This window comes from Larimichthys crocea, chromosome XII (assembly GCF_000972845.2).
Source record: "Larimichthys crocea isolate SSNF chromosome XII, L_crocea_2.0, whole genome shotgun sequence".
Classification (NCBI taxonomy): Eukaryota; Metazoa; Chordata; class Actinopteri; family Sciaenidae; genus Larimichthys; species Larimichthys crocea.
Genome location: NC_040022.1, coordinates 4864915 through 4882175, shown reverse-complemented (window position 1 = coordinate 4882175; position 17261 = coordinate 4864915). Strand labels below are relative to the sequence as shown.

At 40.0% G+C, this 17261-nt stretch overlaps 1 protein-coding gene across 1 annotated transcript; it reads right to left on the bottom strand.

The window, feature by feature from the left end:
- Positions 1-9043: 9043 nt before the first annotated feature.
- Positions 9044-16867, bottom strand: LOC104927189 (proteasome activator complex subunit 3). The gene is made up of 10 exons (XM_019257029.2): positions 16675-16867; positions 15469-15501; positions 15283-15345; positions 15037-15141; positions 14570-14621; positions 13009-13124; positions 11712-11780; positions 10923-11045; positions 10743-10829; positions 9044-10339 (listed from the first exon to the last, which is right to left on the bottom strand). The coding sequence occupies exons 1-10, from the start codon at positions 16714-16716 to the stop codon at positions 10259-10261; spliced, it is 771 nt and encodes a 256-aa protein (XP_019112574.1). The 5' UTR covers positions 16717-16867; the 3' UTR covers positions 9044-10258.
- Positions 16868-17261: the final 394 nt, after the last annotated feature.

Genomic DNA, 17261 nt, shown 5'->3' with positions numbered 1-17261 from the left:
GCTTTTATCAGTATTCGTGACAGTCATGTTCTCAGTCGTATTGTGATATTATCTTCTACCGACACGGTAAACTTTTGGTTTCAACACAGTTAGAAATAAACAATAAACCACAAAACCTTCAAACTTGTCAGTCTTGAAATTAAAAGCTCCGTGTGCATAGCAAGTGTGCAAAAAGTGTGACAATGTCCACCTCATGCGAGGTCCACTGTGTTGAGCATAAACAAAGCTTTACAGTGAGGTGCAATCAGTTCTCAGTTATGTCCTTGAGAGCACATTGATAGTCCAGTCACTAGATATGACCTATGGTTGTTTTTTTTTACAGTGCAACATCCTGAAGAATATTTTTGTGGTTGTTGTTTCCTTTCAAAATAAAAAGAAGAGATTATTTGTTCAAGAAGAGATCTGGAGGTCTTTACACACAGACACACACCAGATTATCACACGATTTTGTAGAATGCATTTTGATAGCATTGTTAGAGAAGTTCAGACGAGGCTGAGAATACACACATGCACACACGTACACACACACACACACACACACATATGTGAGTTTTGTCAAGAGGGAGGAAACTGAAACCTGACCAGCAAAGTAAGTCTAACCCCCTCACCTCCCACCACACACACACACACACACACACACATACCCACCCGCCCCTCTCTACATACTTCATGGGAACAGATTCAGAGGATGGATTTGAGTGGAGGGCATTTAAGGTTCAGTGATTGTTTGCACGTGTGTGTGTATGTGTGTGTGTGTCCCTAAAGTCAAACATGGTAACTGTTTTTTTGCCTCAGTGAATTCCACTGTGGCTTGTTGAAGAAAGCCAGTGGCAGGATGTGAAAAACAAAGGCGATTAAGAATCCAACAAAAACGTTGGTAACACTGTGTAACATTTCAGGTTCAACAGTTGTGGTGGTCAGTGGTTAAAACAACATTGTGTAATTTTCTACCATAAAATAACAGATTATAAATCATTTTGATGTTACACTGGTGTGAATGATGCCTTTCTGCATTATGCAACTTTGTAGTCTGAGTACGATCACCTGCAGAGTTTTCGGATGGACAGTAAAGTAAACTGCTGCAAAGTGTAGCTGCTGTTAGCTAATGTTACCTCAGTTTGTTATAGCTCAACTGTGAGCTCAGAGCACCGGGGGAGTGTTAGTGTTTGTACCACAGATGTTACTGACCATCAAGAAGAGGAGGTTTTAAGGCCTGGGGTGCAGATGAATGCTGAGTGAAGCGGTGTCAGTGTTGTGCCAGAACTGAAGCTGGGCAAGTGGGCAATCTAACCGGCTTCAGCAACCTTTATGGACATTACAACAGACGTGAAGTTGACAAAGGACGCTAAGTAGAGAAAACCAAGCAAGAAGCCACCAGTTTAACCCAAATAAATCTGGAGCTGACTTTTAGTCATTGGCAAGAGCTTCGTAAAAGTTAAAGACTAAAGGACACACATTGAACTGGGCTACTTGCTTTTGGACTAGTGATTAATATTATCTGGCTGCCATATCATATGTTGTTGCACTTGCTTGATGTTTGGCTGTTAGTAGAAGTTTCAACACTGAATTTCACTCGTCTTTATGAATGTCACTTATACTTTATACAGATAATCCGTTAAACATCTACAGAGAGCTAACAAAGTCTGCACCATGTCAACGGTTTGCTTACCTGCCCCTGCTTACAGTCTGTATGTTAAGCTGTGCTAAACATGGATCTAGCTCCATACTAAACACTCACACATGAGTTAAAAAAACTGAAAAATTCCCAAACTGAATTATTTTCTTGGAATTAAAGTTATTTGATTATATGACCAAGAAAGGTTCTCTACAAATTCCCTCTACAGTATCTTAATTGTGCCTGGTGGGGAATCTTCTCTCTGAAATGAGGTCATAAAAGGTCAGAGTGAACTCTACAACTCCCTGAAACTCAAGCAACTTTGGCTGCCACTGAGGCTGCCATGTGCTAGCTCATTAACTACAAATCATGCATACTTTAGATAACTGCTGACCATTTTTCAAAGTCTGTAAGTGGGGAGGAAATTCCAGAGAAACAGAGAAACTTGATTCTATTGCTCTTACAATTTCAGAGACATTAGAATATGTACTTAGATCCTTTGCTTAGTCCTGCATTAAAATCCTACTAATAAGTATTATCAACCTAATGAATTAGTGACACAATTTGCCCTAATTTATTAATATACATATAACATTATTAGGTTCTTAATACAGATTGATCAGTGTGCACGTAGCATTTTACTGATACATGAGTTGTCATGTGATGATTTATGGGGGATGCTAGCAATTCAAATATACAGCCTATAACTTTAATCAGATAATCTCATTGAGAACAAGGCAAGTTAGCTTGTTTCAATAACTAAGCAAGTCAATGTTCTTTCTATTAGAAATAAATACATTAAGAAACACAGGTCTATATACACATAAATGGGATTTCAAAGTCAATAAAACTAAATAAATAGGTGTATGCGTGAGCGCATAGGTGAGCATGAAGGTGCTGTAGAGCTGAAGGTACATTTTAGGGGCCCAGTTTGGTGGTTGGAAAAGGTGGTTTGCCCTACAATGGACACAATAAGCAAAAATAGATATTTGAAGAGTTCAATCCTGCGTGCAACACTAATCACAAGAGTCTGGACCAAAGTGGCAGACCACACGCAAATTGTTATTGCTATCCCATGCACCCAGCATGGCTAAAAATAACAGCTGAGAATCCCACAAAAACTCACACAAGGATGGAAAAAGACAAACAAACAAGGCAAGGGTATACTTTAGGACAGATGGACTTTATTTGTATAACATAAAAGTGACTTAATAGTGTGTGACAGGAAAAGTTTGAATGGTAGCTAAATAACCGAGAGACGACCAAAGCCTAATAAGTGTTTAAGTTTTTCTTCCAGCAGGTGCCTATTTCTGTCAGGCCAAGAAAAATGGACAAAACAGGCCAAAACAAATCATCATAACCATAAATCATTGCTATTTTCATGCCTTCCTCCAATAACAGCTCAAGAAAGTCACAGTCTCAGCTTATGTGTCTTAAACACAGAGTTCATCTGAGAATTTCCTTGAGACAAGTGTTAGGATTACTGAACGCACACACTGCATGGGTACAAATACATTTCAAACTGCTAGTAGCATTTCACATGAAAAGAAACAACACAGAGTGTTAACACTTCCTTTCCTGGCCAGTTTCCTATCAGATACAATAGGCAACTGCGAATTTGAGAGCGGGAGAGCAAAACAAAGGAAACAACAACAAACAGATACCAGCTATCTCCATTACCACAATATTTATGGAATATTACATCATTCAAAAGTATGTATATGAAAACAGGGTTTTGTATCTCTAGCTATCATTTTGTGAACCTGCACACTTCCATCTGTATCTGTAAATTCTTGGCTGCAAGCTTGCATGTACATAAATGTTTGTGCATGCAGTTACACGCCTGAAAGCCTTTATTCACAACCAGCAGAATTAGATTTTTCTGATTGTTAGTAGTTAGGAGTAGTTAGTATGCTGATGATGAAGAATGACATCACCAAAACTAACCACTCAGTGAGTTACCTATCAGTCCATAATTTAAAAAAAGACGATGAATCTTTTGCTCCATAGTCCTGACCAAATAACTCAAAGGAGTGAACGTCAAACACAGTCTGCAATGTTTCTACAGTAGCCCAGAAAGGACAAACCAAAAGAGGCTGAGACAAGGTGGTTGCAATCAGCAACTAAATCGCTAGGCAACCTGAGATAAACTGACACTTGTCGCCATTTTCTGGCCTTGTCCTGGAGTATAATGTCACCATTGTGAGTCCAAAAAAAGCTATGATTGGTGGGCTCTCTCAGGTGAAATCGTTGTCAATGAGTACGACACCAGATCTGTCTAAATCAATGAAAACATTTATGTGATCTACTTTAAAACACAAATTAAGGTTGAGAATCCATGGCCTGGACTAAAAAAAAATCACCAGTGAGTTGGCCTCATCTATTACTCTCGTAACACAAATTAAGTCAACAGCAACATAAATTTTTATTGACTTTTTATTAGCATGGAGCTTGACAGCTTGTCATGTTTGCCTTTCTGAAAACCTCCTGAGGAAGGAAACCATCTACATTCAAGCACTGCGGGGAAAGTAGTCCTTGCTACTTCAAAACAGGGTATTGTTATATTGTGTTTTATATTGTGTAATGTTCCCCAATCTCAATCTGAGTTGTACTTAGGCACAGCAATACAATACTACTATGTAGCAATACCAGGTTCATCATGCTAGTTTAACCCAGAACTTGGCAAAATACAGTCGGCAGGCCCGATTCAACGCTTAGAACTCTTCTAGTCTCTATAAATAGATACTTGTGTAAAAGCAGAATCTGTAGACGAGGGATCACAATTTTTGCATTGGAATGTTCTGGTTCCTGTTTATTGTCCGCACTGTGTTGACCAATCATGTTTGAGCAGGTTTGGGTTGAAAGAGTCCATGTAGAGAGTATAATGAGGGGAACACATGGCTGAAAATCTCTGACCTTTTAACCTTTTATGACCTTTGTTTAAAGTTAAGTTTAAAGCTAGAGATAGAGATTAACAGAAATGTCTTTCTCATCATTCTTATGAACCAGGTTATGTATCAAGACCAAGAGGAAGATAAAAAGGATCACTAAAATTATATTCCATAAATTAATTCACCCTCAGGGGAACATGAATGAATATACAACATTTCGTGCTGGTCCATCTAAGAAGTTTTATGCTATTACACTGAATAAGAGAGAAAAAGTAAGGGAATCACTAGAGTCAGTAAGATTCATCCTCTTGGGGCTTGCTCAGCCTAGGAGAAACCTGAACATAGAATACCCCACTACCAAGGATGACCAATGCCACAGCAGAAACAACCTAAACAGAATTATTAGGGTAGAAATTAGCATCAGGGACATCATGGCCCAAAACAGTCTATAACATGAACTTCTAACCTACCTAAACCACAAAAGACAGGCATCAAGACAAGATAGGTATCTCACCTACCTCTCCACAGGAGAAAAGAAAGGTTCCAGCACAGGGCAGTAGGTCTCCTGAGCAAGGCAGGCCATCCTGTTGCTGTCACAGCTGACCTCGGCGTCATGGACAGCTGTGACAACCCCATTGCCAAAGCCGATGGTCACCCAGGTAACCAGTTCATGGTGAAAACAACCAAACAAGTGATGAATGAGGAAGGCATATAATGTGATACGTTTAGTTTAATAATCATTTTAGAGGTGTTTTCTGATGAAAACCCCACGTGCCTCATTTTTAGTGTTTTTATTGTCCTCAATGAAAATGCTGAAGTCCAGATCTAATTGCACAGACTGCAGCAGCTCTGTCCTTCTGCCTGGTGATGGCAACCTTTCACCTGGAAAAGTAAAGTTAAGTGAGATTACAAGGAGAAAATGGACTAGAGGATGATGAGGAGGAGTATTGTCAAGCTGTTGTGGCTCTTACCTGGCCCAGGACATTGCTAGTTCCTCTGCCTGGCTGTCGGGGAGGTGGTGCCCAGTGAAGTTGAAGCCTGTAGGACAGTGCTTTTAACCCCACGATTGGAGGCTGTAAACAGACATACCTCTCACAAACTGTTTCTTTTACCTGCCAGTCATGAAACTTAATTGGGCAAACCTGTGGGAGCTTCTCTGTAACCCACAGTTTCTGTCGCCCCTTCCACTGTGCAGGTAACCTGCTTCTAGACCTCTAAATTTGTCTCCACTTTGTTCAGTGATTCGGCTGACTAATCAGTGCTTTATATAAGGAGAATTATAAATAGGGACGTCATTTTTCTGTGGCTTGCTGGCAATATACCTATAAAACCTGGTGACTGAAAAATGGCCACAAGCACTTGAAAAGCATTTGAAAGCCAGAGAGTTATCCTGCATTGAGGTGAGTTTCTAGTTTTACTTTTAAATCTTGGGAAAGAATACAGAATAATTTGTGAAATTAAATTAAAAAATGTATCACAAGCTAATTTGTGGGATGTGAGGTGGGATGTGAGAATAGTGTAGTGACTTGAAGGATCTGCTATTGTTTGGCTGGTTGAATCCGTTTGTCAGAACTTTACTACATCCCACTGATTAAAGGTGCACTTGAATATACACCTTGATTCCATGATACAAACAATAAACAAACAAACATGCACAGTGAATGTTTCCCATTCCCACAGTGTTTTGAAAGATTTGGCAGGTCTGCCCATGCATGGTAAATGAACTTCCTGCAAAGTACATGATGGTTTTGGATTCATTTCAGATGCTGTGATGTGTGAAGGGTTAGCAACAATCAAGACCAATTGCTGCCATGTGGAATGCATGTTAGGAACATTAGGTTCTCGTAAAGTCTGTGCTTTGTTTATAAAGTCATCTTGACAATCAGATGTTGGTACAAGTTATAGATAATTCTGAATTTATGGCATGGAGTGAAAGCCAAAGTTGTTATTTGTATCTGTTCATTTATAATGATAAATGTGTATTCAAAGATCTGTGTTATAAATAGACAAAATGACACTATACAACGTACCAATAATCAACCATCAAGGTATATACTGTATTTGAACAATTTTGCATGCACTTTTGAGACGGCCCCTAACTTCAGTTAGTCATTGTCCCATCTACTGTCAAGTTGTACAAGTGTTTTCAGGTTGCCAGTCTTCAATATGGACTTGGAAAGTAAAACTGCGCAACATCAGTCAAGTTTTATCCTGCAGTAATTATAGTAAAAAATGTATCATATTTAAAACTTATGGGGGATTCAAATCTAAAAAACTCTTTAACCATGTATTTGTAAACATTTTGGTGAATTTGAATCCAAAAAAAGTCATGCTGCTTTAGCTTTTAGTAGTATGTTTGTAACAATGGATGTACTGTAACTATTATCTAATTACTTTTGATGCTAAAGAAAGACGTTTGAATAGATCATGAGGAAGAACTGATGTTGTAAGTAGCACCTTTTTTTGTTATGCAAACTTGAAATAGTGAGTTCTGCTGATGTGACAGGTTTGCGTTGGAAATTATTGGTGGCTTTAATTGTTCCTCCTGTCAGTATCAACGATGAGATGCATTTCTGGTGTTTTCTTTGCGTTTTCCCAGACAGTGCTTGCATCTAAACTACATTGGAAACTGAATTTCATACCAAACAGACTGCAAATCTGGATGATACACACTTGATTTTTCTTGATTTGCTTAAGCCTCATATCAGCTATGGGCATGTAAGTATGATTTTAAGACACAAACAAACTTACCCTTTAAATATTCAACAGGCCCCTTTGGGATACAAGAGAGTCCCCTTCAATTCACTGTCCACCTGTTTGCCTTGCTATATTAACTCCGAAATGAGGCAGTGAAGGCACCACGAATGAATGGAACTTCCAAAGCGCTCATATACTGAGGCAAAAAGCAGTCTTAGCGTGACTAACCCGCTAACAGCCGCATTCCATGAGATGAATATTATACAGTGCGTTATCAAACACTTCATTGTCCTTGTGCCATGCAGTTACATTACGAAGGACACAGTATAAACAGAAAGAGGTCAATCCCACCGTCAAACCAGCTGGATACTGGAGAGACTGCAGATTTGACAGGTCAGAGTTTAATCAAATTGAACTTTGCACAAAATGAATGAGGCGGTGAATACTTCTCGCTCCATTCCTCATATAAAAGGGCAGCCCTATGCACCATGCTCTTTTATGACTTTGTTTAGTTAAAAACAAACTTTCAAATTGAAATAAAGAAACTGTGTACAACCACATTTTGGATTCACTTTAAATCACTATGTTCCATAGTACTGTCGAGCTGAAAAAGATTTTCAAAGCGCCGACCTTTACTGTTTTATGAATAAGGACTAAATACAAAACATGAGTCAATAATCCTGCGCTGCACAATAAAGCTGATCGTGTTCAAAGACTCCACATGTTGCACGGAAGAGTCCTGCCAGATTGAAATCCGCACAGAGAAAATAAGGCTTCTGTTGCCCTTTTGTGTTTGTACCGGATTATTACTATTTGTCTGCGGCAGCAGCAGCAGCTCAAATTGCAGTGAGTTGGAACAAACTAGAAACACGAAACTTGGCTCAAAAAAAGGAAGCGATGTGATTTTTTTTGGAACTCCTTCACACCATAAGTCAGACTAAATAAAAATTGGAAATAATAATAATAATGTGAAAAACAGTAGTGACGTCCATTTTTGAATTTGAATTTAAGCAGTACCAAATCTATGTACAGTATTGGTGATTAAACACAGGTTTCTATTAAAAATGAGTAAGATTGGTCTAATAATAAATAATAAATATAATAACATGACAATAATAAACCCTTGATGCGAGTGGGTGTGGCCTATTACATATTTGCTCATAACTCAAGACACCTTTAGTCAGTCCTGTTCGAACACACTGGAGACGTCCCGCTGCTCCTCCCAGACTTACAAAACTGTGAGTCAAATCTGATGAAGGCAGGGAAAATGGCAGAACTTTAAATGAATGAAAATGATGGTTTTTGACGATGAAGCAAGTGTGTGATTGGACTTTCTTTTAACACAACCAATTAAACTGGATGAAGTGACTGATCTTGGCACGTTTGAGCTGCTTTCTTCTGCTGAGCACAAAAAGATTGGAAGCCGCTAACTGTTGCTTGCGGCTTTATTCGAAATGCCACACACAGGTGTTTTCACTTATTCCAACTAATCAGGCCTCTGCTCAGGCTGAAGTTAGGCTCAGACGAGGTCTAATCAGGTTCAGAAAGTTAAAAACACCCGTGTGGGCACAGCACGGTCTATAAAAACAACAAGAAAACAGCTGTATGAAGCCACACACACTCTCTGGTTACTGTGTTAAAAACATCTGAATGGAAAATACATGATCCCAGCCCGACTTGCTGTGTGGGAGTCATTTTGTTTTGCTTGATCAATAGAGTAAGGTTGTCACAATACAAGAATTTCAGACTTACAATAAAAAGATACAATACTAGTATAAAAAAATCTGTACCCGATACCTTGTTTTATACTACGCAAAGAAAGTCCAGTTCTCGTCTTCTGTTTTTGTTTTGTTTTTGTTTAATTAACAACCTGCACACAGTGCTGGTACAAAGTCACTAACCACAAACACATTTGTGTATGTGGTTAGTTGTGTATGTATACATTTGTACGGTTTAAAACATCGAAAAAAGTATCTACACATTGATACTTTTGAAAACAATAAAGATGGATACATGGAGGCACATTAATGTGTGTGTGTGTGTGTGTGTGTGTGTGGAACAACGCCAACGTCTTTCTCACAGGTCCGTACTGACAGACAGCAGTGTGGTAACAGCATTCAAAGGGACCAGCCTGGAGCAGGAGTGTCCCGGGGTCAACATCTCTGTGTCTTTCGTGCCTACGTGTAACATTAACACAGGCAAACTCTTGGGATGCAATAGCACCTCCAAGTGTATGCATACAATGCAACATATATGCAACAGCGAGTGGGCTGGGGGAGAAAAAAAAGAAAGAAAAAAAGATGAATCTTAAAGTGAACAGTCAGAGTCTCTCTTGTGCAGCCAAATCATTACCAGGCTACAGCTGAAGAAATGCATTTGTTCTCTGAAGCACTGAGGAAATATGTTCCTCCACTGTTTTAGGACAACCAGGGGAGATTTGAGTGGAGTTCAAATTTCATAGTTTTCATAGTACAGTGGTATGCCCAGAAAGATTCAGAGGCAAAAACTGAACAAAGAGTCAGAGTTAAGAGAAGCAGGAAAACCATTCAAAGCCAGATGATAAATCCTGGGAGAGGCACGGCATCCACAAGGACCAAAACTCCACAGAAAGGAAGAGAAACCAGCAGGAACCTGTGAGCTTCAGTCCCAGCGGAGCAGCAGATGGAAAGCAGGCGATGCAGTTGAGATACGTATGGGAAAAGAGTCTGCGGTCAGGTCCCAGAGTGCCGGAGAGGCGAAACTGAAGGATACGTGCCAAAAAGCACGTGCGTGACTGCAGAGTAAGGTCAAAACAATAGATGGGGGAGGGTCCCACAACAGCTCTGGATGTCTGATTGGGGAGTATGTCTTTGCATTTTTAGTCGTTTCCTCTAGCTCAACTGTAAGCACCAGTCAGATTACAGTCTTAAACATTGAATCTAAGCACAGTCGTCCAGCGGCAGCAGCTTGTTTGACACATCATGATGTGGCTGTAAAAACTCCAAAACAAAAGCTGAGCGCTACCGGTCACAGTACTGTTGGACCCACGGCAGATGCTTTGTGTTTGTAAGGGTTGTCAGTAAAGAGCTTCAGCGTTGCTGTTTCTTGGTTTCTTGATCTTCTCGATGTTTTTCAGGATCATGTCGTGAAGAGTCACCTAAAAGCGACCAGCAGAAATACAGATTAGCGTTATGCTGGGGAGAAACGGTCAAAGGAAGGGTGTGGTAAAAACAGAGATCTTATCCCACCCCCCTTCTTTCCAGGCCAGTCTATTCAGATTGTACCAGGGAAGGTCTGTTTTCCCTCCCACCTCAGCTCCGACCTAAAGAATTTGTGAATCTGTTTTGTACTGCTGGTTTATGTCACAGATAAACAGCACACAGGCAGGATTATCAGACAGGAAGTATTTGGCTCAGAGTTTGAACCTTACTGGGACAAGTTGTTCACTCAACATGTTGGGACAGGGTATCGTACAAAGGAGCTCTGATAACCTCAACATAACCTAGACACCGGTGTCCTGCAGCTCCTGTGAATGAGGATTTTAAATGAAGAAAACTCACATATTGATTCCTGAGCTCTGAAACAATAATCTTCAAACTGATGTACTCCTTCTCATCGATCTCCATCACGGTCCTTCTGTAGTCCTCCTGCGGAGCAGAGACAGCTGATTGATAAATGCAAGTTCATCATGAACCCAAGCAGACCTGTTCGCTCCGAGGAGAGCTAGACGCATTACCCACCACATGAGGGTATTTGGCTATTTTGGAGACCAGTTTGGCTCTGGTGATGTAATATCTGGAGATCTGGTCCAAGTATGACGCTGCCTCCGACTCCACCGTCCTCAGCTCTGTCACCGTCTCTTCCTGCAGACAGTCGTGGTGAAACAGAAAACTGAGTTAGCAGCTAGTTAGCTTAGCATAAAGACTGGAAACAGGGGGAAACTGCTAGCCTGGCTCTGTCCAATGTGACAATTTGTTTTGTTTTACAGGTTTCATGGGTGGAGAGTGTGAGAGAGCTGGGAAACATTCTGAGTGCATAGCACTCGCTCCACTGCCATCTGAGCAGAGACTGTGGAGCATGTCAGTGCTGCCCCCCAGTGTCAAACATAGTGACTACACAAACTGCATTCTCCAAAACACTTCACTACAGAAAAAGAGTAAACACCAGTGAGGGGAGCCGACGAGATGTGAGACTTATAGTGACTGGTCTGAAATTGGTGAATGCTGCAACCGAAATGGAGTTTGTTTCAAACTGGAGGTGTACCAGTTGAACACTGATTCCACACAACCAAGAAACTTCAGGGGAAAATTATTAGTATACTGCAGACGCATCAATAAAGCATTTTTGGTAACCATTGCAGAGTTTTAAGTCTAGAATTCACACTACCTAAACATCAAATATGCTTTAATCATTTCATACAATAAGCTGTGTTCCCCTACAGTTACTACAGGACCCTCTTTATTTTAGCCTCATATCTGTTTTTGAAACATATATAACTATTTTTCCAGACGTAGACCGTGAACACTGACCTGTATGGAGACTCCAAAGTTGTTTCCATCTTCTATTCTGGGGATGAGCAGCTGGACCCACATCTTAACCTGACAGAGTGCAGAGACAAGGCGGTGTCAGGGTCTCCTCAGTGTGGGTGACAAAACTACATCAAACTATTTCAAAACCAAGACCTCTGTGTCGTGTTCACTGTTCTGTCCTCTCCACAGATTCTCAGGGCTCCTACAGAGGATGCTGCTGATTCACTGTCACTGCGCTGATGACAGACACACATACCTAGTACTTAAGCTAGGACCATTTAAACTTAAACTTCTGTTTGGTTCAATATAAAGAGGTCAGGTGTGTTTGCACATTTGGTTGGCAGCGGCCATGTTTCCATCCACTGCTGTTATTCTGTTGAGTTGGTTTACGAGATAAGCAGTGGGTGGCGCCAATTCTCCTGTTGGATACCCAGAAGAAGTAAAAGAAGAAGATGTTGTAATTAAAAGAGCCCCAGTTGAAGCCCGATCAGTGAAAAACAACCCAGAGAACAGGATGTAAATATGACATCTGTGTTTGTGTCATGTATTAATGTGAGGAAAATTACATCACGTGTGTGCAGTGAGAGAGCCACAAGGAAACAGCTGATCATCATGTGAGTTAAACGTTTGCTATGCCACAGCTGTGAAGACGTGTTTCCATTTCCCATTAAGAGCTGAAATTCCCTAACCCTAACACCTCAAACCAGTATCAAAACCTTCTTGCAAAATTGAGGATTTTTTGTAAAATTTTGCTGTCACGATCAAACTTTTCTCATGTGATGCTTCAAAATTCGTTCAGACTCTGATGCGGTTTGTGAAAACAAAGTGAACAGATCTAATACTAAGTGATGGTAAATCTGTGATTTTCAGCTGATCATGAATGGTATTCTACATACATTTTAATAACAGTAACACACACACGTCAGTGTATTTCCTGTGGTAAACGGATGGCTGGTTTTAAAAGTATCTTTGTGTTCAGCTCTCAGAACTTTTGTAGATTTAGACATTTAGCTGACGCCTTTATCCAAAGCGACTTACAGGGAGCAATTTGGGGTTCACTATCTTGCCCAAGGACACTTCCACATGCAGACTGGAGGAGCTGGGGATCGAACCACAGATCATCTGATTAGTGGATGACCAGCTCTACCTCCTGAGACACAACCGCCCTCTTTTGTAGTTTCTAAACTGAACCTCTGTGGTTCGCAGTTGCACAAATCAGCTTTTATTTTCATAGCTGTGTTAAATTTCCTGACATTGCTTAACATGCATGCATGTGTGTGCATGTACGTGCACTTACTGTGTTACACTTCTCAATCAGTGTCCTGATCTCTGGTTTGACTTGTTCAATCAGGTCCACCAGCTTGCCGTTACATTTCATCATCCCCTCTGGCATCAACAGTGTTCTGGTTCCCCCTGGAATCAAAAACATCATCCACAGTTACAAACATCATCCTCTCATCATAGATTTCTCTACCAGCTGAATGGCTGTCTGTTTTATGTTCCAAAACCGGCAACTGGTGACTTAACAAGCCAAGTCGCAGGTGACATGGTCAGCTGGCTTGAGTCGAGCTAAACATTTCCCTATAGTCCTTATAATATTGTGGCGAGTTGGTCTGAACTGGGCTTGGTCTGGTCTGTCATTGGTCTAGAACAGTGGTTCGCAACCTTTTTTGGGGGCCAGTGTCCATTATCCATTACCCAAGTCTCCTTGCCACCACTATCAAATACAAAAGTAGTAGAAGTAGGAGTTTTCCAGGGATCAAAAAAAGCAATAGGAATTATATTATGTTTAAAAATATTTTAAAAATGCAATGGTTAGAAATGTGACACTCAAAATTGAATTTAACTGCAGCCAACCAGTAAGCAAAACAAGAACTGCATACCAAGGGAAAAACCCCATAAATTTAAGGAAATGAGGACTCGCATAAAAAAAAAGAAATAAATAAATATGTGAGTCCTGGTGAAAAGTTAGAAAAGGAGGAAGTCAAAACTATGTGCTTGTTGTACTGGGACTGAAAACTCAACAACATATGTTGACTAGAAAGCAACAGGAAGCAGTCTTTGTAAACTTGTAGACTTGTGATGCTGCATGAAGTTTGCATCCAGGCAAAAACACTTCTCAACTGGAATCGAGCCGGCTGATGGAGTGTCTGTTTTATAAAACTGTTGATTTATGTTCAATATGGTCTAGATTGTGTTGATATGCTTTGCCATATGCCATAAAGCTACTTAAACTCCAGTATTATGTTTTGTTCTGGATGCTAGACATCAAGTTGCTTTCACAGAAGGTTTGTTTGAGAGAGAGAGAAATTAATACTTTCAAGGGAAGAAAACTCCCTTTTCTTCTTATTTGGTAAATATTACGTTCTCACAGTGCTGCCAAATTTCTTAACTTGCCGACTTTTCAGACCCTCTTAGTGACTGAATTTTGCAATTTATATAGACCATGAGGGAATGGATATCCAGAAAACGGATATGGGATATCCAGGCCAAGACTTCCCTCTGGAGTCTGATTAGAAATTTGATAAACAAAAAACGATCCAGAAGACTTTATAATAGATACTTGCATAGTATAACTTCAAAATAAGCTAATAAAAAGCTAAATAGTTGTCAGACGAATGTGTTCTGCCTCTTTTGCTCTGGACCGTTTCAATCAAAGCCTGCTCAAATCGGTCTGGTCATTTGGTCAATCACATGCTTCTCCCTCACTCACTCACTCTCTCTCGCTCCTATCTCTGGATTAGGATGTTCACACAGCTTTGTAAAACGTTTTTTTGATCTTGCCGAGACAGATTCCCATAAAATAAAAGACAAAATAAATGTATTATTATGACACTGGGGAATGTTTTTGTTTTTACCTTGCCAGCTCTCATCAGTGACTCCGTCCTCTAGTTTCCTCTTCTTTGTATTCTGCAGCACAAACAGAAGACGTCATTTCTCTTCTACGCATGATAGTAGTGCAGCTTTACAGATGGTAACGCCGGTCTGTTGGTCACTTAACCAATCAGTTTGGTCCAGAATTAAATATCTCAGCAAATATCGAACAGATCGAGGATAGAGTGATTATAATAATAAGTAGGAACCATCTGTGGAGGTTAGAACTTTGTAGCATCTGTGTGACAAGTGACCATCTCTGCTGAAAGTTACAGATGTGCAGTACCAGTGTAGCGACACAAACATATTTAAGTTGAGTCTGTTTATCGTCAAGCGTTTTTTTTTTCTTCATGGAAAAAGCTAGTGACATGATCATTTCCATCATTCGTTTTCACTGAATAAATGAAATCCACCGTATGGAAACCATGTGATAAATATACCGTAGACTCACCATGTCCACGCCATCATGGCTGTTAGTGAAGACAATGGGTTCTGGGATTTTGCACTTGATCTCTGAATGGATTTCTTTCAGGTCAGTTACGTTGAAAATTGGCTCCTGGATACAGATCATATGGAAAAGGGAAAAAATTACCGTCTGCACACACAGACACAAACACACACACACAAAAAAAGAGAGGAGACATGAAAAGTAAGAGAAAATCTGAATTTGATATATACGAGTACAATATGGTCCTACCTTAAGAAATTGATCCAACTCCAGGAGTTTTTGAGGAAAAAAGCTGGAGACCAGGTGTTCGGCCTACAGTGAGAAACATAAGTAAACATGTTGTGATAAAACTCACAGTGAACATGCTGACGCCTGAACCAGAGAGAAGGAACAGAGAGGACATCCCCGCATAACCGTACAATGCAAAACACTCACCTCACTGGTGATCTGCTCCCTGAAGGTTTCCACCTGTGAACACATTGATGGGCAGTTACAACACTACTCTTCACATGTTCACTCTTTTTACTCTTACAGGCGCTCAACAGTGACAAAAACTTTTTGAATTCCCCAATAATTCACTCACTCTGATGTAAAGTAAATATGTACACCTCCATAGTGTATTGTGAATAATAGTGTTGACCTTGTCTTGTGTATGGATCATATAACACCAAAACCATCTGGATGCACCCTACAGATTGTGGGTAGTGTAGTAATTCTCCAGACGTCTTAAAATTACAGATACCTCTGGAGTTAAACATCATTAGAAACATTTGTAGTAATGTACGACGCCCCTAAAGTCCCAGAAGGTGTTATTTGTTTTATCATGTGCTACTATAATAATTTATTCAGACGCACACAGCCACTATATAATGGAGAGAACTCAGCTAATCAAGTTTTATGTTCACCTCAGAATGTCATATCATGAGACAAAGGAGCGTTTGATGAAGGTTTAAAAAAATGTTTGACTGGAACGCTTAGCCAAGCCTCATTTAGGCTTAAGACAGTTAGTTTTGTTAATGAGAACTATAAAAGTGCAGACCACTACACTTTAAAAAGGTCCAGTGTGTGGAATTTAGCTGCATCTAGTGTTGTAATCGCTGAATTGCCTCACCTTCCTTGTGTAAAAAGAGAAACAACACTGAAAGGCCCTGTCTAGAGTCAGTATTTAGTTTGTCTGTTCTGGGCTACTGTAGAAACACGGTGTTTCTACAGGCGGCCTCCATGAAAGAGGACCCGCTCCTACTGTAGATATAAAAAAGTAACAATACCAAAAAGATTGTTATTATCAGGTGATTATGCATGCAATGAAACATAGTTATGAATATTGTATTTCATGTCTGCCTTATTCTAAAAATAAAGGCTCTGAATCTTACACACTGCACCTTTAAATGACTGTATGCACTGCACAGCTGTAATTTATGGCTGCACGTGGCTTCACATAAAAATATGTGAATTAAAATCAAGGCTGGAGTTCAGATACAGATAAAGCTGGCAAAATATAGCTGATATAAATCTGGCATTGTATAATAAATAGAGCCCAGTGAAAAGTAAGTGTGACATGAGGGTGAGTAAACACAGAGCAGCTCAGTGTTAAGGCCCGGTGCGTGATGCGTGTTGCGTGTGTGTGTGTGAGGAGCTCACCTTGCTCTTCAGCTCGCTGTTCACCTTTAATAGAGACGACATGCTGACCCTGGGCAACAGTAAAAACTTCCCAAGTGTCCAGAGGAGCTCAAACCTTTGCACCGCCGCTCGAGTCTGTCAGTGCACAGACACAAGGCACGCACGCTACCGCCGCTACCGCAAACTGGTGACGTAGCCGGAAAGCGACAAGCAAACTCAACCGGGTGCGTTTGTTTATTCATCCGGTGTGACCGGAGGGTTCGTGACGTAGTGTGGATTAACCGCGCTACCAGACGAGCGAGTCGATAAATCGAGCAAACCCCTTACTGTCGCTCATGTGACGACATTATTTGTTTATTTATTTATTTATTTTAACTCCAACATTTCACCAACATTGAAATAATCCAGTCTATTTTTACATGTTTTGAAATGTTTGACACCTGTTTATTTATTAAATTTTAAGCGTGACATCAAATATTGAAACAAATTGTATTAAAAATATACAAACATATTACAATTTATTGAAATAATAAAAAATTAAATAAATAAATATAAAATAAAATAAATTGAGGGCTCATATTGAAAATAATAATAATAAAATGATATAT

What these genes read in the sequence shown, in the direction of transcription:
- LOC104927189 (XM_019257029.2), bottom strand. Translation starts at nt 16,716, where the DNA reads ATGTCGTCTCTATTAAAGGTGAACAGCGAGCTGAAGAGCAAG. An exon ending in GCCATGATGGCGTGGACATG is followed by an intron (nt 14,622 to 15,036) that starts GTGAGTCTACGG and finishes TTTGTGCTGCAG; the next exon opens with AATACAAAGAAGAGGAAACT. An exon ending in CACTGATGAGAGCTGGCAAG is followed by an intron (nt 13,125 to 14,569) that starts GTAAAAACAAAA and finishes TTTTGATTCCAG; the next exon opens with GGGGAACCAGAACACTGTTG.